At 46.5% G+C, this 27,082-nt stretch overlaps 1 protein-coding gene across 1 annotated transcript in view; it reads right to left on the bottom strand.

Annotated features, from left to right (window-relative positions):
* The window catches only part of PXK (PX domain containing serine/threonine kinase like), a 70,452-nt gene extending 44,643 nt beyond the window's left edge, over window positions 1–25,809 (bottom strand). The window contains 1 exon segment of the mRNA XM_044300663.1: window positions 25,652–25,809. Coding sequence (XP_044156598.1) covers window positions 25,652–25,753 — 102 coding nt within the window. The 5' untranslated portion in view covers window positions 25,754–25,809.
* Between the last annotated feature and the right edge of the window lie 1,273 nt (window positions 25,810–27,082).

Raw genomic sequence — 27,082 nt, 5'->3', positions numbered from 1 at the left:
TGCTTGTAACACGATGTTCTTAAGCTGAAATAACAAGTTATTGAATTCCAGCAGGTAAATCTTGTAAGAATGCAAATACATCACCAAGGACGCCCAAGCACAACACAAACCTTCAGGGCTGTAACACGGCTTCACCGAATGCAAAGTGTTCGCTTCTACAGAGCCGCTCTATGGCAGGAATACAGCGAGGTCTTTGCATATTGTAGGTGTATAATGATACAGAAGGGAAAAAACACCATAGAAACAATGCTACAAGATACCAGCACATGTAACAATCCAAAAATCCGAATTTCAAATTCTAAACTTAAAAGGTCTTGTCCCATGAGAAATATTCCATTTATTTTTTTTTTTAAACCAGCACGTAGATCATGAGGCCTTCAGGGGCCACAGTGACTGTTTTTCCCCTGTAAAGCCTCCCCCGTCACCCGCGGTGCAGTGAAGCTTAGTCCCATTCAAGTGAACAGCCACTGTGCATCAAAAAGTTAGAAGGGGCAATGCTGTTCCTTCATTCTAAGAATTGCTGGGGGCCCCAGGGGTCAGACCCACACCAATCATAAATATAGAGGGTATTTACTAGCTATACGACATCACAAACCATACCCCTTTAAAGGGATTTGTCCCTATGACACTGGCTGACCTGTTACATGTGCGCCTGGCAGCTGAAGGCATCTGTGTTGGTCCCATGTTCATATGTGTCCGCATTGCTGAGAAATAATGAAGTTTTATTATATGGAAATGAGCCTCTAGGTGCAACGGGGGCGTTACCGTTACACCTAGAGGCTCTGCTCTCTCTGCAGCTGCTGTGCCCTCCACTTTGATTGTCAGAGCCAAGCAGTGTAAGGCCTAGTTCACACGAACGTATGGCTTTTATAGTTTTTTGCGGTCCGTTTTTTACGGATCCGTTGTTCCGTTTTTGAGTTCCGTTGTGTTTCAGTTTTTCTGTTCCATTTTTCCGTATGCCATGTACAGTATACAGCAATTACATAGAAAAAATTGGGCTGGGCATAACATTTTCAATAGATGGTTCAGAAAAAACGGAACGGATACGGAAGACATACGGATGCATTTCCGTATATGTTCTGTTTTTTTTGCGGACCCATTGACTTGAATGGAGCCACGGAACATGATTTGCGGCCAAATATAGGACATGTTATATCTTTCAACGGAACGGAAAAACGGAAATACGGAAACTGAATGCACACGGAGTACATTATGTTTTTTTTGTGGAACTATTGAAATGAATGGAACACAAAAAAACGGCCCATACACTCGCAAAAAAAACATTCGTCTGAACTAGGCCTAAACGTGGCCCTGGCATCTCCTTAAGGCCTCATACACACGACCGTTTTTTTTTAAGGTCCGCAAAAACGGGGTCCGTAGGTCCGTGATCAGTGACCGTTTTTTCGTCCGTGGGTCTTCCTTGATTTTTGGAGGATCCACGGACATGAAAAATGAAAAAAAAATGTTTGTCATTTTGCCATTGAAATGATAGGAAAAAACAGACACGGATCACGGACACGGATCACGGACGCGGATGACAATCTTGTGTGCATCCGTGTTTTTTCACGGACCCATTGACTTGAATGGGTCCGTGAACCGTTGGCCGTGAAAAAAATAGGACAGGTCATATTTTTTTCACGGCCAGGAAAAACGGATCACGGATGCGGCTGCCAAACGGTGCATTTTCCGATTTTTCCACGGACCCATTGAAAGTCAATGGGTCCGCAAAAAAAACGGAGAACGGCACAACGGCCACGGATGCACACAACAGTCGTGTGCATGAGGCCTAAATCAAAGTGCAGAGGGCGCAGCGGTTGCAGAGACGGTAACGGCAACGCCCCCATTGCACCTAGAGGCTCATTTCCGTATAATAAAACATCAGCTATGCAGGCACATATGAACATGGGACCAACACAGATGCCTTCAGCTGCCGAGCGCACATGTAACAGGTCAGCCAGTGTCATAGGTACAAAACTGCTGACAGATGCCCTTTAATTTCAGTGAGAACTGTGTAATGCCTCATTTCTCCTGCGGGGGAGCTGCAGGAAAACTGAACACTTTCCGCCAGATCCCTCCACAATCTACAGCTGATCAATGGGAATAACATGAACCAGAACGTTATATCTGGTCCAGCCATGAGCGACTTCCTGACGCCACTTTTCCGGCACAAATATAGGCCGAAATATACTGTATACACACTGCTACAGCCGCCACAATTGTATTGTCTAAAGGAGTGACACCCATCATATTTCCAAAGGGAACCCGACACTTTGTGTGCTACATATGAACCCCCTACTCCCAGTTCTACGAAGGATACAGACAGGTAAAACGTTTTCAGAGATTGTATATTTGCTGATCGCGTTTCCTGTAGAAGTATGAGGTCATAGACTGTTCTGGGGAACTCCCGCCCCACAGTTCCGGGGGAAGCAAAGGTCTAAAGCGCGTGGGAGGAAATGTAAAGAAATATCATTTCTACACAGACGACGCCTCCACCTACTATATAGGTCTAAATTCCCTAAGAACGTGCAGATATTATATGGACTGTGATGTTACGAGAAGAGGCCAAAGCTGATGTGGATCATCTGGTCATTGTCCTCCCGGGGGTTACATGGACCAGAGATTGTGAAATCCTGGCGCAGGGAAAATGCAGGAAATGCTGGGGTTATAAACTGCTACTTCTGCTGAGTCAGGTAGTTGGAGAGAAATCTGGTCACAGAGGAAGAGAGCGAAAGGCTACAAAAACAGAACAAACGGCACTTGATATACTTCACAAAAATAGGAAAAGCGCAGGAAACTTGTGACCGCGTCTTACAACTCGTCGTTATTTCCTATGCAGGTTGAGCAACCGGACTCTTTGTCGGGAAAAGAAAATGCAACGTTTGTAAGAATTTCTTAAACGTGCAAAATAGTAATGAAGAGATAAAGCAGTGTAAATCATGGCGGAGACGATAACATCATTCATATAGAGGTGGCAGAAGTACTATACGGAAGAGATTGCTATGACTGCATTCAACACAATTACATAATGAGAATCTCGAGGGGTCGAAGGAACCTTCTCCTTAGGCCTCTTGCACACCACCAAATCACGGATCCGCCAAACACAGATGGCGTCCGTGTGCATTCCGCAATTTGCGGAACGGCACAGACAGCCATTAATATAACTGCCTATTCTTGTCCGCAAAACGTGGACAAGAATAGGACAAGTTAAAAAAAATTATAATTGCGGACGACGGAACGGAGCAACGGATGCGGACAGCACACGGAGTGCTGTCCACATCTTTTGCGGCCTCATTGAAGTTAATGGGTCCGAATTAGAGCCGTCAAAACTACAGCTCGGATGCAGACCAAAACAACGGCCGTGTGCATGAGGCCTTAAAGGGGTATGTAGGAGCGTGAACAGGCAGACACACGCGGCAGCTCCTGTCCTGGTCACCTGGTATCTGCGCTGCAGCAGTGGTCATAATCATGGAAGCGAGCAGGGTATAACGTGATGGAAAAATGACGCCAGCCAGCAAAGGAGGCAATATGGACAATCACATTACATTAGTAAGGGCCTTGTATTAACTTTCTCTACATAATAAATGCCACTTGCTGAAGTGAGAAAACCCCCTTTAATGTATATTTTAATTTTTGAATGCCACTAAATTGTGGCTGCTAATGGAAAAAAAAATATTTAGCTGGACCTAAAAAATTAAAGTTTATCCTATATCAGATTAGGAGATTTCAGCTCTGAAGTCTGCAGACTTGTGAATGCAGCACTGGAGAACTCTACAGGATGTAACTCAGAATTAGTACAAGATAATTAATGTAACGTATTTACAAAGCTATTAATGTGACATCCTACCGGATAACGGCTGGCGGCATCAGTGACAATACCCAAAAGGTAAAAAAAAAAAAACACCAGCGACTATAACAAGAATGTTGTTTACCGTCTAAGTACAGAGAGCGGGCGAGCGGCAGATATAACACACGGGGGAGATTTATGAGCGCTGGGTGAGAGCATAGGACGTGAGAAGAAAGTCACAAAAATAGCTCACCAGGCCGCCATGAAAATACTCGAGCCCCGTTGTTAGGGTCCATTCACACATCCGTGTGCGTTTTGCAGATCCACAAAACACGGACAGCGGCAATGTGCGTTCCGCATTTTGCGGACCGCACATTGCCGGCACTAAGAGAATATGCCTATTCTTGTCCGCTATTGCGGAGAAGAATAGGACATGTTCTATTTTTTTTCAGGATCGGAATTGCAGACCCGGAAGTGCGCAATTACAGATCGGGGCCGCACGTTGTGCGGCCCCATAGAAATGTATGGGTCCACAATTCCGTTCCGCAAAATGCGGAATGGAATTGCGGATGTGTGAATGGACCCTTAAAGGGGTTGTCCAGGATTTTACTACTGATGGCCTATCCAAATGATAGGCTATGCATATCTAATCGGTGGGGGTCCGACACCCCACACCTCCGTTGATCAGCTGTTCTGGGGTAGCTACGGCGCTGCGTAGTGGACAGAGTTGGTTACTGCAGCACTGTTCCTATTCACTTCAATGGAAGCAGCGCTGCAGTTACTACCAAGGCTGGAGCTAGGGTCGAACAGCTGATTGGGTGGGAGGGGTGTCGGACCCCCGCTGATCAGATATTGGCAAAAGGTAGGACCTCACATGGGTCCAGAGATCTCTCCATTCATTGCTTCCATTGTTCTGCTAGATTTATTTTATGCTGTCGGGGGCATGCCCTTTCTGCTGCAGCTGGTGGCAGTTGAAGGATGGAACTGAGCATGTGCGGCCATCCCAGTGAGCAGGACAGAGAGATTTAAAAAAAAAAAAAAAAAAAAAGGGAAAAAAAAAAGCAGGTGGCGCTATACAGACAGATTTCACTGAATAACTTAGTGGCTATGCTAAGTTTTTAATTACATGCAATTACAAAAGGGTTCAGATCCAGGTGCTGGTTTCAAAACTAGAATTTTTTTGTAGGAAAACCCCTTTTAGGTTCTTTTACACAGGTCAATGGTCACCAGAACGATCCTTTAAGCAGACAAAAATGACTGTTTCTTGACAGTACGCCCCCTCGTGTTAGCAGGGAGTGTGATTCTGACAAAAATGTTAATTGTATCTGGTGGCATAAGGGTACTTTCACACTAGCGTTTTTCTTTTCCGGCGCTGAGTTCCGTCTTAGGGGCTCAATACCGGAAAAGAACTGATCAGTTTTATCCCCATGCATTCTGAACGGAGAGCAATCTATTCAGGATGCATCAGGATGTCTTCGGTTCAGTCATTTTGACTGATCAGGACGGAGATAATACCACAGCGTGCTACGGTTTTATCTCCGGCCAAAATTCCAGAACACTTGCAGACCGGAAAAAATGTGAAAAAAATTAAATACCAGATCCGTTTTTCCGGATGACACCGGAAAGACTGATCCGGCATTTCAATGCATTTTAAGATTGATCAGGATCCTGATCAGTCTTACAAATGCCATCAGTTTGCATACGTTTTGATGGATCCGGCACTCTGCCGCACGTGTGAAAGTAGCCTTAGAGGCTCAGTGTGCTAAGAGCTGATTCGCATATCCTTATCCCAGAGGAATACTGCCCAGCCTATAAGACCCCCACCTAGGCGCTGTCCATAAGGAGATACAGTATCTCTGAATAGTGGAGGAACTATTGGACAAATGACCATTCCTGCAAACCCCTGGAGATAATTGCCAAGGGCCTAGCTATAACATCAGCCGGTCCTCGTTACTGGCAGTTTTTCTGTCCATGTAAATGGACCCTTAGGCTAGGTCTACACGACGACATTTGCCGCGCGACAAAAAGTTACACGCTTCTGTCACGATAATACAACCGTCTGCATCCGTTATGACCGGATCCGGTTGTATTATCTTTAAAATAGCCAAGACGGATCCAGCACTAAAATCATTGTAAGTCGATGGAGGACAGATCTGTTTTTTTTTGTGCAAGAAAAAAAAATCGGATCCTTCACCATTGAGTTACATTGTGAGTCACGACGGATCCGTCTTGCTCCGCGCTTGCAGCGCTTTTCTGTGCGTCATGGGAACACAATGAAAAGGAACGGAATGCATTCTGGTGCGCTCCGTTCCCTTCAGCTCAGTTTTGTCCCCATTGACAATGAATGGGGACAAAACTGAAGCGCCCCCTCCCCCGCTATTCAGATCCTCTGACGGATATCTATAGCGGAAAGGGAATCGCAGATGTGAAAGTAGCTATGGTCACCCGCCGAGCCTAGGCAATGAATAAACAGGCAGCAGGATCAGACACCGGCACAGTAATCCGGGCCATGGTCACAGACCGCTCAGGAAGATTTTATCTTTACCTAGTAATAAAAATACCTTAAGGAAAACACATGACTACAAAAACACGAGGTCCGACCACATGACTGACATTTTACAATCTCAAGAGTCCAAAATGTCAGTGCGATTAAGAGATAGCATATCGACATATCCCATACAGAATGACAACTTGCTTAAAGGGGAACTCCACCATTAATGTAACATTTTAGTTTTTTATTCCTCAGATTTACTTTTTACTCTATGCATCCTGGACAAAACTAGTAATGCTACGTGGCATTGCCAATTAGAAAATGCCATATTTATTTTTTATTTATATATTTTACGCACTTACCTGACATATTCCGCAGCGCACTACCGACATTAGCATCGCGCTGTCTTCAGTCGGCGCAGGCGCGCTGAGAGGAGGACGCTCGCTCGGCCGCTCCTTCCTCAGTGCGCGAGGCGCGAGATTTATAACGCAGACAGGGCCAGCCAGAGGATGAGAGCGATCGCTGGCCCTATCAATCAACAGGAGGAGGGGGCGTTTTTTTTAAAGCAGGATGCGGCTGCTACCAGCAAGTAACCTCCCTACTTGCTGGTAGAGAGGTAATTTACATATTATAAAAGTCCGTTTTTTAAAGAAACTAGTGAACAAAAAAGACTAAGAGCCCTATATATATAAAAAAAAAAAAAAAATCGCAGTATAAGGCCCCTTTCACACGAGCGAGTTTTCCGTGCGGGTGCAATGCGTGATGTGAACGCATAGCACCCGCACTGAATCCTGACCCATTCATTTCAATGGGTCTGTGTACATGAGCGTTGTTTTTCACACATCAGTTCTGCGTTGCGTGAAAATCACAGCATGTTCTATATTCTGCGTTTTTCACGCAGCCCTGGCCCCATAGAAGTGAATGGGGCTGCGTGAAAAACGCATTGCATCCGCAAGCAAGTGCGGGTGCAATGCGTTTTTCACTGATGGTTGCTAGGAGATGTTGTTTGTAAAGCTTATGTTTTTTATCACGCGCATAAAAAAAACGCATCAAAACGCATTGCACCCGCGCGGAAAAAAAATGAACAACTGAACGCAATCGCAGACAAAACTGACTGAACTTGCTTGCAAAATAGTGCTAGTTTCACTGAACAGACCTAATCCGCCACGCTCGTGTGAAAGAGGCCTAAGGATTTTAAGTAGCCAAAAAAACGAAAAATGACTTTTGGGGGGTGACAGAAGCCCTTTAAGATCCGTTGAACAGCCGTCCAGAATGGTGACAGTTTCTACATTGTAAAATATCAAACTGAATAATAAGCGAAAGACAAAACGTTACAAAGATGGTGGACTTTACCTCTGCCGACTCATAGATAGTGCTTCACCAGACCGACACGCCTAGTAGCTTCCCCAGGACCCCTCTCCATTTCTCTTTCAGAAGCCTAAATAGCTTTCAGTCATTCCAACTTCTAAATTCATAAAAATATCCGCACTCTGGCTATAGAATTTATTTCAACTTTCAGAAAAGACAAATACATCGTTTTTCAACACCATCTCCCTGCTTTTAAACGCACTTTGTCCGTCAGTCAACGCGTTTTCATTTATATATTCAAAAAATGTTTTAGGCTGAGCTGAGAGCCCCAAATGCACCGTCGTGGATGACTGCATCACTGCTGGGACTTATTTGCAAATGATTTGCCACCTATTCCTCTGTCACTCGTCCAACAGAACCAGTTTATGTGCACGCTCAATGCTGTCAGTTGTGGACAGGCATCCGGCTCCTTCTTCATGGCTGACCCTTGTACGACCTTCCTTGAACTTCTCTATCCATTCATACACCCTTCTTAGGCTACTTTCACACTTGCGGAAGAGGAATCCGGTAGGCATTTCTGTCACCAGAACTGCCTGCCGGATCCGTCAAAGCGTATGCCAACTGATCAGGATCCTGACCCGTCTTACAAATGCAATGAAATACCGGATCAGTCTCTCTGGTGTCATCCGGAAAAACGGATCCGGCATTTATTTTTTTTATACATATTTTTCCCGTATTTTGAATGCCGGATCCGGCACTAATACATTCCTATGGAAAAAAATTCCGGCAAGTGTTCCGGATTTTTGGCCGGAGATAAAACCGTAGCATGCTGTGGTTTTATCTCTGTCCTGATCAGTCAAAAAGACTGAACTGAAGACATCCTGATGCATCCTGAGCGGATTGCTCTCCATTCAGAATGCATGGGGATATACCTGATCAGTTCTTTTCCGGTATTGAGCCCCTAGGGCGGAACTCTATTCCGGAAAATAAAAGCGCTAGTGTGAAAGTAGCCTTAGGAACTAAACACGTTCGCAATACTGTGCACAACAACCACAGATCACAAAAAAATAAAAAATCCCTCTTCTTATGTGCAGGTCACAAGTGAGGCGGCCATTGTTTCTCACACCGCGGTTACAAATGAACTGAAGTAACACATTCGTGAGCGCACAACAGTGGCAGCGGAGATTAGGTCGAAAAATTATGTATTTGTCTTTTCTAAAAATTGATTAAAATTAATTCTACAGCCAGAGTGTGAATAAGGCTACATGCACATAAACGTTAGGGCTCCTTGCCCATGCTGCGGACCGAAAATTACGGTCCGAAATGCACGGGCACAGACCATGGGGCAGCCGCATGCGGATCGCTACTTTTTTGCTGTGTGGAGGCACGGCCAGAAACACCACGGAAGCACGCTGTAATGCTTCCGTGGGGTTCCGATCCGTGCCTCCGTTTCGCATCTCTGTGATTGCCGACCCATTTGAATGGGTCCGCAATCCGTGATGCGGAATGCACAAGGCCGGTGCCCGTGTATTGCGGACCCGCTGTATGCGGGCCGCAATACGGCCAAGGGGGGGGGCATACGGTCGTGTGCATGCAGCCTAATTTTTTACTTACCTCTCTTGCTCTCAAGACCGTGGCGAAGAAGAAAACTGAACTACATAGCATAGCGCTGTTAGACCTCCCGCACATGACCATTTTTTTTTTTCGTTTACGTGCCGTTTTTTGCGTTCTGTATACGGAACCATTCATTTCAATGGTTCCGCAAAAATAAATTAAAAAAATAATGTACTCTGTATGGATTCCATTTCCGTTTTTCCGCTCTGTTGAAAGATAGAACATGTCCTATTTTTGCCCGCAAATCACGTTCCGTGGCTCCATTCAAGACAATAGGTCCGCACAAAAAACAGAACACATACGGAATATACTCCGTATGTCTTCCGTATCTGTTCCGTTTTTTGCGGAACCATCTATTAAAAATGTTATGCCCAGCCCAATTTTTTCTATGTGATTAATGTTTACTGTATATGTCATACGGAAAAAACAGAACAGAAACAAAAAAACTGAACAAAGGATCCGTGAAAAACGGACCGCAAAACACTGAAAAAGCCATACAGTCGTGTGCAGGAGGCCTTAGTGGAATCTTTTTGGGCTGCGTGTGAGGGACTATTTTCTATATAGGGGAGGAAGGGGTTAACAAGAGTTGCCTGCAATGCACTCCTGGGAGATGTCGGCACTTTATTATTACAAGCCACGAGCTGCTGCCGACCCACAGAAAGGAAAGAGATAGCTATGTGAATAAAGAAAAGAGAAAAATGTGGAAACTACACCGGAGAGAAGAGGCTTTTTTTTTGCATTAATAGACAATAAATTATAGTGTCCATTACTATATTTACAGCTATCGTTTTTTGTGCAATAACCATCTTAAAAGGTGAAAAGTCAGGTCATAAACCTAGGATATCCATCACTTCATCACTGATGAAGCCTAGCCTTCCCCGCCACTTACCTGACTATAGGGACCGAAGCCCCTTTTGCTTCTCCCCTGCCCTTCATTCTGATGATCGGTGGAGGTCCCAGCGCTCGAACCTCACAGTCCAGAAGTGATGTCATATTTTAGCAATGACATCACTTCTAATAGTGGGAAATCCCCATGAAATACCACGGTCAGTCCGCGCTTTCTTGTGGTACCTACACCCTATGAGGCATCATGTTTGATCAACCTAGAAAGGAGATTTGTCCAATATTCTTATATATTTTTTTTTACAACCATTGATTATTCAAAAAAAAATTGTAGCTTCGAAATACTAAAAGACAAAGAGCAATAAGAAGACCAATACAAATAAAAGAATGCAACATGAATGCAAAGTATTTTAAGGTGACTCCATTCATGACCCAGCAAGGTCTCCTGATGATGAATGGTCATTTCTCCTATGTGTTTACAGCTGGGATAAATACAAGCCGTGCTTAGCATTTACTCAACAGATGTTCCCAATATCAGTGCTTTTTCCCCCTCTAACATTAAAGGGTAGTCCCATGTATTCTTAGAATACATTCATACAGGACACGTGCTGGTTTCCTGGAACCTCGCAGCATACTGAACCTCCAATGAGATGTAACAAGCTATGGCGTGGGCAGCCGATCCACGTAGAAAACCAGAAAATTACAAGAGTCGCATCCGTTTCAGTTACCTTCCAGTGTCCAGGGTGAAAGAAACATTGTGGTGGACACCACAACTTCTGCTTAATTATTGCTAGAAGTAAAGTTGCATTTCCATATCCTGGAAGCGTTTATAGAAACATCTCTCTAGAAGAGCTACACAAAAAGACCTGACAGAGGTCGCTCACGACAATGATAACTCTGAGGAATACACTGGGCGGTTTGGGCTCCTGGTCAATTCAGGGGATGCACTTATGAGAGATACATACCAACGTGTTCCAGGCCTAATCAAACCCCAGCAGGCAGGTAGACAACGCTCTGGAAATTTTATGATGGAGTCAAACTAATTGTTTTGCTTCCCTACTGGCGTCTCTGGAGTTTTTTGCCTGGCTACTCCAGCAGTGGTCAACTAGTAGTAGATCCCCTTTCCTTCCTATCAATACATTTATGTCCCATAATAACTAGAACCTTGAAAATCAGTTATAGTTTTCTTGCAAAATAGACCTGTATGGGTCATTTAACATAATTTGACCCTCTGCCAGAGATGCTCCCAAATGTTCCTTTTCTAGAAGTTTTGATCCAGAAAAAGTCCAGGACCTCCCAAGGAAAACAACTGCTGCTTGCATTTGAAGATGCAGCATTCATGTCATAGATTTTATGCTGACCTCACTTAGGGCCACAAAGTAGTGACAGACATGCTGATGTCAGCGGTGTGTCACTCATGAACATGAAGTAAGTGGTTGCTGAGAACCAGCATCATAATCATTGCAGCCCAGGCCTAGAAAAGAGTCAAATCTACCTGAGAAGAGTCCTGGTTATCCATAATCTCCTGCTCTCTCGCCCATCTGCTGATGATTGGCAGTTCTCTCCTAGAGGGAAAGGGAGAAAACTTGGTAGAAGACTGTCAGCCATCAGCAGGAGAGCAGGAATTCATGACTAACCAGGACTCTTCTCAGGCGGCCGGGACTCTTTTCCAGGCCCAGTCTGCAATGATTGTGATGTTGGTTCTCGGCAACCACTTACTTTTAACTTAGAAATGACAGAGCGCTGAAATCAACTTGCCTGTCTCTACTTAGTTAGTACGGGCAGCATAAAGGTGATGACCGGTTCCCTTTAAGTTCCACAACTACTGTAAAGCTATAAGAGTTTACTGTGTCCAGCCTAGAAGGATAGGGCTGTGCACCTTCGGAGCCAACTGACCATAATGAAACTCAACAGGGATTCATCTGGCTTCCTATATAAACACCGGGTTTCGGATGGATAAAAACCAGTGCATGTACCAGTTTTTGGCCGGCTGAAATCCCGCTGGATCCCATTTAGCCTTAGGCCCCCTGCACACGAACATGTGCACCCAGTGCTCATGCTGCGGGCCGCAATGCACGAACACAGTCCGTGGGCAGCCGCAGCAGATCACAGACCCATTCACTTTAATGGGTCCGCGATCCAGCCGTTCCGCAAAAAGATAAGACATGTTCTATCTTTTTGCGGAACGGAAGTACAGGACGAAACCCCACGGAAGCACTCCGTGGTGCTTCCATAGGGTTCCGTTCACCAATGTCACCAATGTCCGCAAATGTGGTCCGCAATACGGCAACGGGAAGCACACGTTCGTGTGCAGGGGGCCTTAGTCACACAGTCAGTGATTTTGAGCCAAAACCAGGTGAGGCTCTAAACACAAAACAGGTGCAGATCTTTCCATTATACCTCGTTTCTGTGTAAGTTCCAATACTGAACACTGACTGTGTGGATAAGGCATTACAGTCAATGGAGTCCGGTTAGGCCAGATATGGTTAGCCTAAGGGCAAACACAACTTGACAAGCATTTGGGAGTAATTCTGAGTCAAAACAAGAACCAATATATGTTAAAACAGGTTTCCTCCTGATGTGATATGTCACACGACCCGTTCTCTTCTCTGCCTGCTATCTCTTCCCCTCCTGGTCTCTGGAGGTGATGTTTCATTGGGCAGCAAATCCTGCAGGAGAAGAGCACCCTGTGTGTTCTCTGTAATCTCTACACTACATTAGACCTTGTTAGAGAGAAGCATGCAAGCAGCTGTACAAATAGGTAATGTAGGTAAGAAGGGAGAGCAATGATAGGAACTATAGTCCATTACTTTGGTAATCCCACCCCCAGCAAGCCCAAGCAACATTAAAACAACTGTGCTGCACAGAGCTGGGCAAGATGATGACATTTACTTACTTCTAAGCTATCATGGCATTATCTGGTGAACATTCAGACATATATAGGTGCATTTTTGTCCATAATTGAAAACATTCGACTCAACTTTCACTGGTTTCCATTTACACGGAATCCTGTTAATACACAATTCATTGCACTAGAGGTTTACATCGGTCAACATCTCCCACAACTGCTGTGTGCTCTAACTCTTATTCACTTGTCTTGCACAAGTCTCTTCCACCGCCAGCAAGCCAGAAAAGCGTCAATCCACAGTCAGCTAACTCTTATTCTAACACTGGAACATTCGAGACAAAGAGGAGCTGTGCGCTTAGCCCAAAAGCCGGATCACAAACATGAATATGGAACAGTACACAAAAGAGCTGTTGTCATCAGACTGTGATAGAACAGGCTGCAAAATGTGTTAATCATTGCGATCAGTATTATGGCAGGTCTGCAGGAGTTTACAGCTGCTTCCTCCATAGCTCGTAGAGATAAATCAAGTTATATCAAGGTCAAGCATCAGATCTCCACATGAGCGGAGGTCAATACAATGCAGACACGTAATAGCTTAAGGTTATTGACTTTCCACAGTTTTTCTCCTCTACAACATCTTGAAAATACAACTGCAGGAACTTCACCTCATCCTAGTCTTTATAGCATACTGCTGTAATATCGGTTATGCTGCACTGCAGGATATTGCGCTACTTGTATTGTAAAAGCGTCAAACTGTTGGATGGTACAGTTTCTCCTTGCAGAAGCCCAGCTGGTGTATGGCCATGCTGCCTGGGAAAAGCATGCAAAATAGAAGGAAGGATGCTGTCACTAGGGCCACCTAAAGGTAGCTGCCCTACTCTAGAAGAAAGGAGGTCTCTCTAATGCCTCCTATAGGTAGCTGCCCTCCTGTAGAAAAAAGGATGTCTCTAGTGCCACCTATAGGTAGCTGCCCTCCTCTAGAAGGAAGGATGCTGTCTCAAGCACCACGTATAGGTAGATGCCCTCCTCTAGAAGGAAGGATGCTGTCTCAAGCACCTACGTTGGGTAGCTGCCCTCCTCTATAAGAAAGAATGTCTCTCTAGTGCCACCTATAGGTAGCTGCCCTCCGCTAGAAGGAAGGATGCTGTCTCTAGTGCCACCTATAGGTAGATGCCCTCCTCTAGAAGGTAGGATGCTGTCTCTAGCACCATCATTAAGTAGCTGTCGTCCTCTACAAGAAGATGTCTCTAGCACCACCTATAGGTAGCTGCCCTCCTCTAGAAGGAAGGATGTCTCTAGTGCCACCTATAGGTAGCTGCCCTTCTCTAGAAGGTAGGATGCTGTCTCTAGCACCATCTATAAGTAGCTGTCCTCCTCTACAAGATGTCTCTAGCACCACCTATAGGTAACTGGCCTCCTCTAGAAGGAAGGATAATGTCTCTAGCGTCACCTATATGTAGATGCCTTCCTCTAGAAGGTAGGATGCTGTCTCTAGTGCCACCTATAGGTAACTGGCCTCCTCTAGAAGGTAGGATGCTGTCTCTAGTGCCACCTATAGGTAACTGGCCTCCTCTAGAAGGTAGGATGCTGTCTCTAGTGCCACCTATAGGTAACTGGCCTCCTCTAGAAGGTAGGATGCTGTCTCTAGTGCCACCTATAGGTAACTGGCCTCCTCTAGAAGGTAGGATGCTGTCTCTAGTGCCACCTATAGGTAACTGGCCTCCTCTAGAAGGAAGATGTGTCTAACACCGCCTATAGGTAGCTCCTCTATTTAGAAGGAAGGATGCAGTTGTGCCACCTATAGGCAGCTGTCCACCTGTTGCCACAGTACAGGCCATCAACATTAGATTGGTGGGGGGGTCCGACACCTACCACCACCTCCGTTCAGCTGTATGAAAGGGCCAAATCGCTCGGACCAAGCACAGCGCCATGCATTGTACAGTGGCTGTGCTTGGTGTTGCAGCTCAGGACTACTCACTTCAATGGGACTGAGCTGCACCAACGTGACGTCACTGACCTAGGATGGGCAACAGCGCTCAGCAGAGTGTCATGGCCTCATCAAACAGCTGATGGGCGGACAGTGCCGGACCTCCACTGATCAGATATTTATGACCCACCCTGGCGTTAGACAATCCATATTTTACTCCTGGGAAACCCCTGCAATGTTTTAGGTAGGTATGGTGGCTTGACCCGCAGGTACAGCCAGTGACCGGCTCAGCCGCTATTTCGGATGTGAACCTGCCCTTTAAAAATGAAGGACTGATCAAAAATATTACTGAGATACACTTAGGCCAGTTACAGGGCTGTAAGCGAGGCACAGAAATACAGCGCCTCTCTCATACAAGGCGGTTATACAACCTTTTCAGAACATGTGTTACGATTGCATATATTCAGTTACAAAGCCCCGGAGCTCATGTGCTACCTCCAAGAAAAGATGTACTGTGTCAGTGAAAACCGCATTCATGGCCCAGACAGAGGATGTGTCGCAATATCCAACTATTCCCATCTGCTTCAGTCACAGGCTGAGACATGTCCGAATTACAGAAACAGAATTTTTTCTGCCGCATCATATCAGGACAATCAATTATAACGGGAAACTTCACATGATCAGTAACTAGGATGGATATGTTTTTTTTTTAAAGGGGCCGTATCCGGTTTACAAAACCATCTACTCTCCGCAGGACTCTGCGCATTGATTTCAATGTAATACTTGATTTCCCCTGCGGAGGCGCTGCAGGGGAGATGAACACTTACTAAGTTTTCCATATATTTTACAGCTCTCTTTGCATTATAACGCCTTTTGACCAGCTTAGGTTGGAGGACTCTTCTAACAAATTAGAATTGTTCAGTGTGGACAACCCCTTAGTCAGTCTGCTAAACTTTTGAAGGCCAGGGACATTGTCAGATTTTTTGTGGTGACCACATTACAGTTGGCAGGAGAGCGCCTACTACCATCATGTATAATGTGAAGACACACAGGACCAAAACCAGGTGGCATGATGTGGGGCACAATTAGCTACCATGGCCATTTCTGTCTAGTATTGGTGGAAGGAGCATTTACCAGCCTTTGGTATGTCGAGGACATTGTGGAACCAGTCCTACCGTTGACTCAGTTAGATGTTCAAGCAGCTCCATCACCAGATCTCTCCCCCATCAAAGATGTCTGGGACTGGATGTGGCGATGGATCTCCCATGCAACAACCTTGGCTGATCTACAGGTCCAAGCTAAAAGAGCTTGGAAGGACAAACCACAGGAGGATATCCAGCATCTTGATGACGGTTACCACGCCAGAGTGGCCGCCTGTACCACAGCAAGGGCAGATGCCACCCAGAGCGTTGTCCAGTGGATAGCGGCTGTGCTTGGTAACCATTGCCGCTCAGACCGATTCCCTTGAACGGGAACTTGAATGGGACAGAGCTGCACCTAGGCCATGAACGTGACATCACTGGCCTAGGAAGAGGACGCAGCTGATCAGCGGTGGGTGCCAGGAGTTGAACCCCGGCCGATCTTATATTGATGACCTATCTGGACGGTAGGTTATTAATATTGCAGCACTGGACAACCCCTTTAAAATTTCCCCGGTGTCCTATTTTCATTTCCCGCTAGTGTAGAATAAAAATATTCCGCAATACTTTGAAGGGGTTGTCAGAATTAATTTAAATAAAAAAAGGCTGGGATGCTATTAAAATAAGAGAAGTAATTACTTATCATCCCAAACCCCCTACACCCCAGCGCTGCTGCTTCTATCCTCCCCGCCACTGCAGCCATGACGTGCCTGTATAATATGTGTAATCGCAGCAGCCTCAGAGGTATACGGCACAAGACCACTGAAGCAAGTGATTGGCTGCAGTGGTCACATATAGTATACCGCCCCCTTACAGCTGCAGAGATTAAACCAGAGCCTGGTGAGGAGGATCAGAGTGGTGGTTGTGGAATGGAGACGCTTTGGAAGAGAGTATACGTATTCTTTATTATTTTTATATATATTATTATTTCAATAACTTCCCTGCCTTTTACAAAAATAAATAAATAAAAATAAACTAGGACAATCCCTTTAAATGACATTCTGGCCGCCGGCAACCACCACTAGGGGCAGTTTACTGAATACTGTCTATTGTGAGAACCATATACAAGAAGCTCCCTCTAGTGGTGGCAGCAGGAAGCCGGAACGTTATCATTTCATTCTATGTCCATCTGAGATTTGTGTCAAGAAAAAGCAGCTCCGAGCTTTAGGAAGATACATTAAGAAATGAATCTGCTCACGTTTGGACAGATTCAGATTCAATTCACTTGAAATCCCAGGACACATCTTTAACCCTTTGTTATTTCAAGCTCTTGTAGGCTGATGCTACTGACCGTTTCCACCACAAGCCAGCGAACTTTATGCACCAAAGGATTCAAGTTTGTACTGAAAAAGTGAGACTCTACTTAAAAAAAATAATGCACAGGAAGCCAATGGAAGACCCCCACAGTGCTCATCTGCACAGAGATTCCTCAGACCCCCTGAAGGTCTCTGGCGCCCTATTCACTGCATTTCAATGAGTGTAACTCTTTCATGCCTGCATCATTACTCAAATGTGCAAACTCTATAGATGGCTCACTGGAGGCCTTGTAACTGAATAAGGAAAAAAAAAAAAAACATCAGTGCATTTGCTCTACATTAAAAAAAAAAACTTGAAGAAATGAGCGCTACGGTATATGAGGATATTAAAGGGGTATTCCCATCTCTTAGAGGGGTGACACTGCTAGGATATTCCATCACTTCTTAATCAGTGGGTGGCCTAACCTCTGGGACCCTCACTGACCCTGAAAATGAAGATGATGCTGCGTTGATTCAGCCTTTCTGTGCACTGCACTGATCAGATACTGATGGCCTATCCTGAGGATTCTGGGGTTTGTTACCAAATTACGTCCCGTGTGGATGTACGCTAAAGTCAATGCATGTCTATGGAAGTTTTCATAAAGTCCTCCAAGAAAGGAGTTCAGAGCCACCTTCAATGCTGGAGTCAGTGCGGGTCCCAGAAGTTGGATCACCAGTCAGAATCTGAAATTACAAAAACCATTCTAAGAGTGGCTGCACTATTTATTGCATTTTTGGTGCGTTTTTTGTGCGATTTTCGAAGTCGATGTGGATCTCATTTTTGCATTGAAAACGAAGAAATCTGCACAAAAAATGCAACACTTGACATGCCTGCCGATTTCTAAATCCACACGGCAGGTCAAGTTCCGAACCTAAGAAAAAAAGCTAAGTGTAGATAGGATTTGTCAAATCTCACTCACTTGGCCGATACTGTAATACGTTGCAATTTTTACATAATCCACACTGTGTGCAGCCACCCTTAAAGGGGCTGTGCAAGAAGGGGAGCGGGGTTTGGATGGACCCGCAAAGGGAAGATGACTTACCTGCTTCCCGGCGCTGGCTCCCCGCTCGCGATGCTCTGCTGCAGTCCAGCGATGACAACACCCGGTTGGACATCACTGTAGCCAATCACTGGCACTGGCTGCAGCAGTGTCCAGCTCCCTTTATGCCATGACAAATAGTCACTAGGGGATCCAGACACCGCTGCGGCCTGATGTCAAACCGGATTTTGAAATCTCTGGAGCGCAGCGAAGCATCGCAGGCCTGGAGGAGAAGACGCGTGGAGAGAAAGCCCCGGGAAGCAGGTAAGTCATCTTCCCTTTAAAGGTCTGGCCAAACCCCCCCGCCCCCCCACTTTTTGCACAACCCCTTTAAAGAGTTTTCCCATCTCATTCATTTGCACCCAGCACCCTGTTCATACTGGAAACCATGAAGTAACCGTGTGAATACTTCAGTGATCCTGTGTGGATTTTGAGTCACGTGACGTCTTCTTCTCCGTTCATGCCTAAAGCTAAATACAGAATTCTGCTGACTGTTCTGTTCGGGGCTATTCACATGAACGAACTCCAAACATATTATATGTCTCAATTACAGCCTGACCACAAACTCGCGGCATCACATGTCCTTATAATCCCGCGAGTTCGGTCAGTGCTGCGGAGTAATACGGACATACAACAAGTCCACAATACCTTCATGTGAATAGGCCCTTAAAGGGAACTAAACCACCACAAACACACTATATAGCGGTTTTAATAGCTTTGCTAGCATGCTTTATATACCCTGTCTGATACTAAGTAATGTATATTCGTGTGCAAGTTTATACAAATTACCCGCGGCTAGTAATTTTGGCGCCTCCTACAGACATGCCCCATCTTTAGGTCTCATTCACACCCACGGACCAGTCTATGTAGATGTCCGTGAGGGACTTGTGTTTCGCCCGTGTGTCCGCTTTTCCCCTCCGTGTGTCATGCGTATTACACGGACACTGCAAGGCTGAAAAGTGTCTTTCAGAGCATCTCCTACCAATGGTCGGTAAGCAGCATGGACCAAACACAGATGGCCTCCGTGCTGTATCAGTGTTTTTTTACGGACCCATAGACTATAACGTACCTGAGTGATCCGTAATTACGGACAAAAATAGAGCATCACCATGAACCCACGGTCCGTGGAAAAACCACTGATGTGTGGATCCACACATTAAAGTCAACGGATAGGTGAGCGGTCTGTGGAGACCATGGACAGCGCACGTCCGAGATTCAATGAAGGGTGAAAGAGGCCTCAACTGTGAATGTACTATAAGGCAGAGGACAACGTTAGGCGCCATGTACATGACCGTATTTTTTTGCGAATTGGATTAGGACTCATTCATTTCAATGGGGCCTTAAAAAAAAATAATTGTGGACAGCACACTTGTCTCGTCGTCGTCCCCCAAAAAATTGTAAACAAGTCCTATTCTTGTCCGGGAAATTGCAGAACAGACACAGCCAGTAACGGTGTTTTACGGATCCTCCAGTTGCGGGCTGAAAAACGGACACGGTCATACGCATGGGGCCTAATGGAGATTACAGCAGAGATTCTGGTGACGCCGATCCCGCTACAATGGGTGCGATTACTGCCCGGGCTGCATGAGGGTTCACGGACACAACACCCCCCCCAGGTGACCTGTGAAGTGCCTACAACTCCTGCATGAATAGAAGTTCATTTCGTACCTTATTCAGTATCAGACAGGTCATATAACAGCGCGCTAGTAACCTATTGGTGGATGAATATCACGTGACGGTTTCCCTTTAAATCACTTCAATGGAGTGATCCAGAAATCGGAGTTTTAGCCATGAACGGAGAAGAACATCCTGTAACCAGCACAGGTGACCGATTCCCATTATTCCCGATATGTCGTCATTTATTATCTGTCCTTTCACAGTGCCAACATACACAGCTCTGCCGTCACGTGCCACCGCAGCGGGGTCATTACCAATCTCATTTCCCTACACAGACGATACCTGTTCCTGGGAAGACAATGGAGCCGGTTTCACAAAGAGAACAAGTTTGGCGCCAAGAAAAAGCAGAAATGATCTTCACCAGTCACAATTGATAAAGAACATTACAGGACATGATGCGTCTAAGGCCTCATGCACACGGCCGTTGTTTTGGTCCGCATCCGAGACGCAGTTGTGGCGGCTCGGATGCGGACCCATTCACTTTAATGGGGCCGCAAAAGATGCGGACAGCACTCCGTGTGCTGTCCGCATCCGTTGCTCCGCAGAAAAAAAAAAACAACATGTCCTATTCTTGCCCGCAGTTTGCGGACAAGAATAGGCAGTTATATTAAAGGCTGTCCGTGCCCTTCCGCACTTTACCGTGAACATCAGCGCTTTACCTTTCCGCTATTGAGATCGATCATAGGATCTGAATAGCGGGGGTTAAACGCTTCCGTGTTATCCCCATTCATTGTCAATGGAGACAAAACTGAAATGAACGAAACAGAATGCATTCCGCTCTGTTTGGTTGCGTTCCCATCACGGACAGATTAACGCTGTCCGTGATGTGGTGCGGAGCAAGACGGATCCGTCATGACTCACAATGTATTTTTAACGGATGCAGATGGTTGCATTATCGTGACGGAAGCGTTTTTGCTGATCCATGACGGATCCACCAAAAACGCTGGTGTGAAAGTAGCCTAATACTAAAGATATATGCAGTATATACACACGGGGCGGACTTTATTACCAGACACACTGAGCGGAGGCCTGGGGCCCCACAGATCGGGGGGGGGGGGGGCCTGTTAGCCACAAGCGTTTGGCTGGAAAAAAAAATTGTAAGGGTGCGTTCACGGTGTCAAAACCAGGAGTGGCGCTTACACAGAGATAAGGTATAGCGGTAATATTTTTTGGCACTATATCAGATTGTAAAGCACTGTGGAATATGTTGGCGCTTTATAAAGATTATTAATTGCTTTTGACTCACAATCACTGACAGTGTGAACACACCCTAACCCTGGGTTCACACCTGAGCGTTTTACAGCGCGTTCAAACGCGCTGTAAAACGCTCAAGACATGAAATCCAATGCTTCCCTATGGGAATGGTTCACACCTGGGCGTTTTACAGCGCGTACGAACGCGCTGTAAAACGCCCGACGCTCAAACAAGTACTTGAGCTTCTTTGGGGCGTTTTGACGCGCGTTTGTGGCCATAGGACACTGCAGTCAATGACACAAACGCGCGTCAAACGCGCGTTTACTATTACAAAAAACGCGCATAAAAACGCGCGACAAAAACGCGCGTAAAACGCGCGTTTGCGCAACGCTCAGGTGTGAACCCAGGGTAAAGAGACAGCCGCACAGGAGCCCAGGGGTGCCCTCCCCCGTTGTAGAGCAGAGGCAGAAATGCCCAGGCCACACAGCTGAGCTGAGACTGGGCAGACGGGGTGGAGTTTAGCAGGGTGACAACACAGATCTTAGCGGTGCAATGACACCCAGCATTGAGGGTTATAATTAAAGGGGTTGTGTCACTTCAGAAAATGGCATTTATCATGTAGAGAAAGTTAATACGAGGCACCTACTAATGTATTGTGATTGTCCATATTGCCTCCTTTACTGGCTGGAGTCATTTTTTCATCACATTATGCACTGCTCGTTTCCAGGGCTTACGACCACAGCTGCAGCGCAGATACCAGGTGGCCGGGACTAGAGCTGCCTATGCATGCTCCCGCGGTCCTGGGCTTTTTTTTTTCCTATAGTGTGCAAGCACGACCACCACTAATGGACTGCAGGGTGGTCGTAACCATGGAAATGAGCAGCGTAGAAAAATAAATCAAGCCAGCAAAGGAGGCAATATGGACAATCACAATACATTAGTAAGTGGCTTGTATTTACTTTCTCTACATGATAAATGCCATTTGCCGACGACCCCTTTAACTGTAGGATAATTGGTCTGAAAAGGGTTGTACTTAAAAGGACGTGTCTTTTGTTTTCAACCTACATAACAGAACTTTGCTTGGGGCCCCAGAAATGACCACTCCGCTCCTGTACATACACAACACACATTATTTCTGTGTATACAGTAAGAGTTCATTGCTCGGTAATAGAAATGGATCAAAGGCCTCATGCACACGACCGTTGCTTTGGTACGCATCCGAGCCGCAGTATTTGCGGCTTGGACGCGGACCCATTCACTTCAATGGGGCAGCAAAAGATGCGGACAGCACTCCGTGTGCTGTCCGCATCTCTTGCTCCGTTCAGTGGTCCGCAAAAAAAAATATATATAACCTGTCCTATTCTTGTCCGTTATATCAATGGCTGTCCGAATCGTTCTGCAATTTGCAGAACACACACGGATGCCATTCGTGTTTTTCGGATTCGCAATTTGCTGACCGCAAAACACAACGGTCGTGTGCATGAGGCCAAAGGGTGACAAAAATAATCCCAACTAGGGCTGAAACGATTACTCGATTTAATCGAGTAATTCGACACAAAATAATCCTCGATGCAAATTTTTTGCATCGAGGATTCGTTTGTGTCATGTGACCATGGAGCGGGAGTGAAGCGCTTGCTATTACTCACCGCTCCGTTGTCACCCGACGGCCCGCAACGCGCTGTACTGGATCCTGACACATCGTCAGGTCATACTGCACGTAAGCGCTGTGTGACCAGACGCTGTGTGCTGAGGAGGCGGAGGAGGCGGGGCGCGAGTGGCGGTACAGATCAGAACTGCTGGCTGCTGGTTGTCGGCGGAAGGCTGGTAAGTGGTTGCATGTGTGGAGGGGCACTGTGTGATTAGTGCTCGCCATGTGTGTCCCAGCACGGAGAACCCCTATGATAACACGTTTACCACCCAGTGGTGGAGCATGGCTGTCTAGTTAGAGCTGTGTCACCTGTGCCGGAATGGCCAGAGGATGATAGGGGTAGTAGTGCTCACTGGCCTAGTTTAGAGGGGCTGATGATTGGCAGCATAGGGTGTTAGAGCACCCCGTCGTTAGTGGCTGGTTCAGGGTGGTTTGGGTTTTGTTTCCTTTTAGTCTCTGATGTGGGTATATCCCTGCACTGTGACATCACTGTGCACACTATCCCTGCACTGTGACATCACCGAACGCACTATCCCTGCACTGTGACCTCACCGAGCACACTATCCCTGCACTGTGACCTCACCGAGCACACTATCCCTGCACTGTGACCTCACCGAGCACACTATCCCTGCACTGTGACATCACCGAGCACACTATCCCTGCACTGTGACATCACCGAGCACACTATCCCTGCACTGTGACATCACCGAGCACACTATCCCTGCACTGTGACATCACCGAGCGCACTATCCCTGCACTGTGACATCACCGAACGCACTATCCCTGCACTGTGACCTCACCGAGCGCACTATCCCTGCACTGTGACCTCACCGAGCACACTATCCCTGCACTGTGACATCACCGAGCACACTATCCCTGCACTGTGACATCACCGTGCACACTATCCCTGCACTGTGACATCACCGTGCACACTATCCCTGCACTGTGACATCACCGTGCACACTATCCCTGCACTGTGACATCACCGTGCACACTATCCCTGCACTGTGACATCACCGTGCACACTATCCCTGCACTGTGACATCACCGTGCACACTATCCCTGCACTGTGACATCACCGTGCACACTATCCCTGCACTGTGACATCACCGAGCACACTATCCCTGCACTGTGACATCACCGAGCACACTATCCCTGCACTGTGACATCACCGAGCACACTATCCCTGCACTGTGACATCACCGAGCACACTATCCCTGCACTGTGACATCACCGAGCACACTATCCCTGCACTGTGACATCACCGAGCACACTATCCCTGCACTGTGACATCACCGAGCACACTATCCCTGCACTGTGACATCACCGAGTGCACTATCCCTGCACTGTGACATCACTGTGTGCACTATCCCTGCACTGTGACATCACTGTGTGCACTATCCCTGCTGAGCTGATGGCACAAGGGGAGAGAGCTGATGGCACTGGGGGAGAATGAAGGGCGTTGGGGACTGATGGCAGGGGGTCTGATGAGTTTTTATAAAGGAAAACAGTGTATTAATTCATTTTTTCTTATTAGAATACTCGATTTCTAAAATAATCGTTTACTGCAGCCCTAATCCCAACCCTGATGACTATAACTATAACTGTCTATTGATAAAGACGTCAGGGTGATCTGTCCGGTGGGTCCTCATCATGAAGACGGGCACAGCAACAATATAGCGACCTATAGGGTCCTAACATAGGGGGCAAAATAACTGCTACAGGCCCCCTGCTATAGGGTATGGAGGGGTATGGGCACCGATGTCATCAGCTTCCCTCTAAGAGATCAATGGGTAAATCTGCATCTTTATCAAATCCAGTAGTCTGACATATATAGTAACGTCTATATACAAGTAATACACACGTATATTGACATCTATAGACAAGAAGATACACGATAGATTGATAGATAGATGGATACAAGTCATATACATGTATATTAAGATTTATAGACTGGTAAATACAAGTTATATATGTTGATATCTACAGTATATACAAGTCATACATATATACTGCCATCTATAGACCAGTAGATACAAGTTATATACATATATAAATATTATCTATATACAAGTAAAATACATACTTTTATTTATAGACCAGTAGATACAGGATATAGATATATATATATACACACACACACACACAATACATATGTATACTGATCTCTATAAACAGGTAGATGCAGGAGATATATATATATTTTTTTATGTCTATTTAAACACATATTACCATCTATATACAGGATATATACACACACACACACGTATACTGCTATCTATAGACAGGTAGATACAGAAGATTATATATATATATACACACACACACATGTATACTGCTCTCTATAGACCGGTAGATACAGAAGATTATATATATATATATATATATACACACACACACACATGTATACTGCTCTCTATAGACAGGTAGATACAGAAGATTATATATATATATATACACACACATGTATACTGCTCTCTATAGACAGGTAGATGCAGGATAGAGATATATATATATATATATATATATATATATTGATGTCTATTTAAACACATATTACCATCTATATACAGGTAGATACAGGATATACACACACACACACACATGTATACTGCTCTCTATAGACAGGTAGATACAGGTTATACACACACATATATTACCATCTATAGACGGGTTTTATACTGCTCTCTATGGATACAGTCCTGCACATACAGTGATATCTACACACAGGGGATGGCACAACATGAAGCCCACACCGCACAGGGCTGCAGCACATACATGTCACATGTGTCAGCACCTCACACACAGCCGTGTACACACAGGCACCCCCGGTCAGTACGCACCGTGTGGGACTGCAGGCTCTGGCTGGCCTCTATCACAGCGGAGAGCGGTACCGTGTCATCCAGGAAGAGCCTGCTGGCCGGCGGTTTGTCCATGAACGCCATCCCGGCAGAAGCAGGCAGTCACTACTGAGCGCAGGCCCGGCAGTGCAGAGGGGCGGGGCCACGGGGACGTGGGCGGGGCCGCAGTGACAAACGGGGTGGGCGAAAGGCCGAGTTGTCATGCGAGAGGGGCGTGGTTTCCACTGAAGGGGGCGTGGAAAAGGAGAGTTGTGACAGCCGGGTCACCAAGTAAATAGTCATAGGAAGTGTCAGTGACTAATGGCTTCCATGAGAGGGATGACTGAGGACCAGGGTCTAGGCGACAGGCACCTCCTCACCATGAGAGGGAGGACTAAGGACCAGGGTCTAGGTGACAGGCGCCTCCTCACCATGAGAGGGATGACTGAGGACCAGGGTCTAGGTGACAGGCGCCTCCTCACCATGAGAGGGAGGACGGGGCACCAGGGTCTAGGTGACAGGCGCCTTCTCACCATGAGAGGGATGACTGAGGACCAGGGTCTAGGTGACAGGCGCCTCCTCACCATGAGAGGGATGACTGAGGACCAGGATCTAGGTGACAGGCGCCTTCTCACCATAAGAGGGAGGACTGAGGACCAGGGTCTAGGTGACAGGCGCCTCCTCACCATGAGAGGGAGGACTGAAGACCGGGGTCTAGGTGACAGGCGCCTCCTCACCATGAGAGGGATGACTGAGGACCAGGGTCTAGGTGACAGGCACATCCTCACCATGAGAGGGATGACTGAGGACCAGGGTCTAGGTGACAGGCGCCTCCTCACCATGAGAGGGAGGACTGAGGACCAGGGTCTAGGTGACAGGCGCCTCCTCACCATGAGAGGGATGACTGAGGACCAGGGTCTAGGTGACAGGCGCCTCATTACCATGAGAGGGATGACTGAGGTCCAGGGTCTAGGTGACAGGCACCTCATTACCATGAGAGGGAGGACTGAGGACCAGGGTCTAGGTGACAGGCACCTCCTCACCATGAGAGGGATGACTGAGGACCAGGGTCTAGGTGACAGGCACCTCCTCACCATGAGAGTGATGACTGAGGACCAGGGTCTAGGTGACAGGTGCCTCCTCACCATGAGAGGGATGACTGAGGACCAGGGTCTAGGTGACAGGCGCCTCCTCATCATGAGAGGGAGGACTGAGGACCAGGGTCTAGGTGACAGGTGCCTCCTCACCATGAGAGGGATGACTGAGGACCAGGGTCTAGGTGACAGGCGCCTCCTCATCATGAGAGGAAGGACTGAGGACCAGGGTCTAGGTGACAGGTGCCTCCTCACCATGAGAAGGAGGACTGAGGACCGGGGTCTAAGCGACAGGCGCCTCCTTACCATGAGAGGGATGACCAAGTACCAGGGTCTAGGT

This window comes from Bufo gargarizans, chromosome 7, assembly GCF_014858855.1.
Source record: "Bufo gargarizans isolate SCDJY-AF-19 chromosome 7, ASM1485885v1, whole genome shotgun sequence".
NCBI classification, from domain to species: domain Eukaryota; kingdom Metazoa; phylum Chordata; class Amphibia; order Anura; family Bufonidae; genus Bufo; species Bufo gargarizans.
This window is presented reverse-complemented; position numbering and strand designations above follow the sequence as displayed.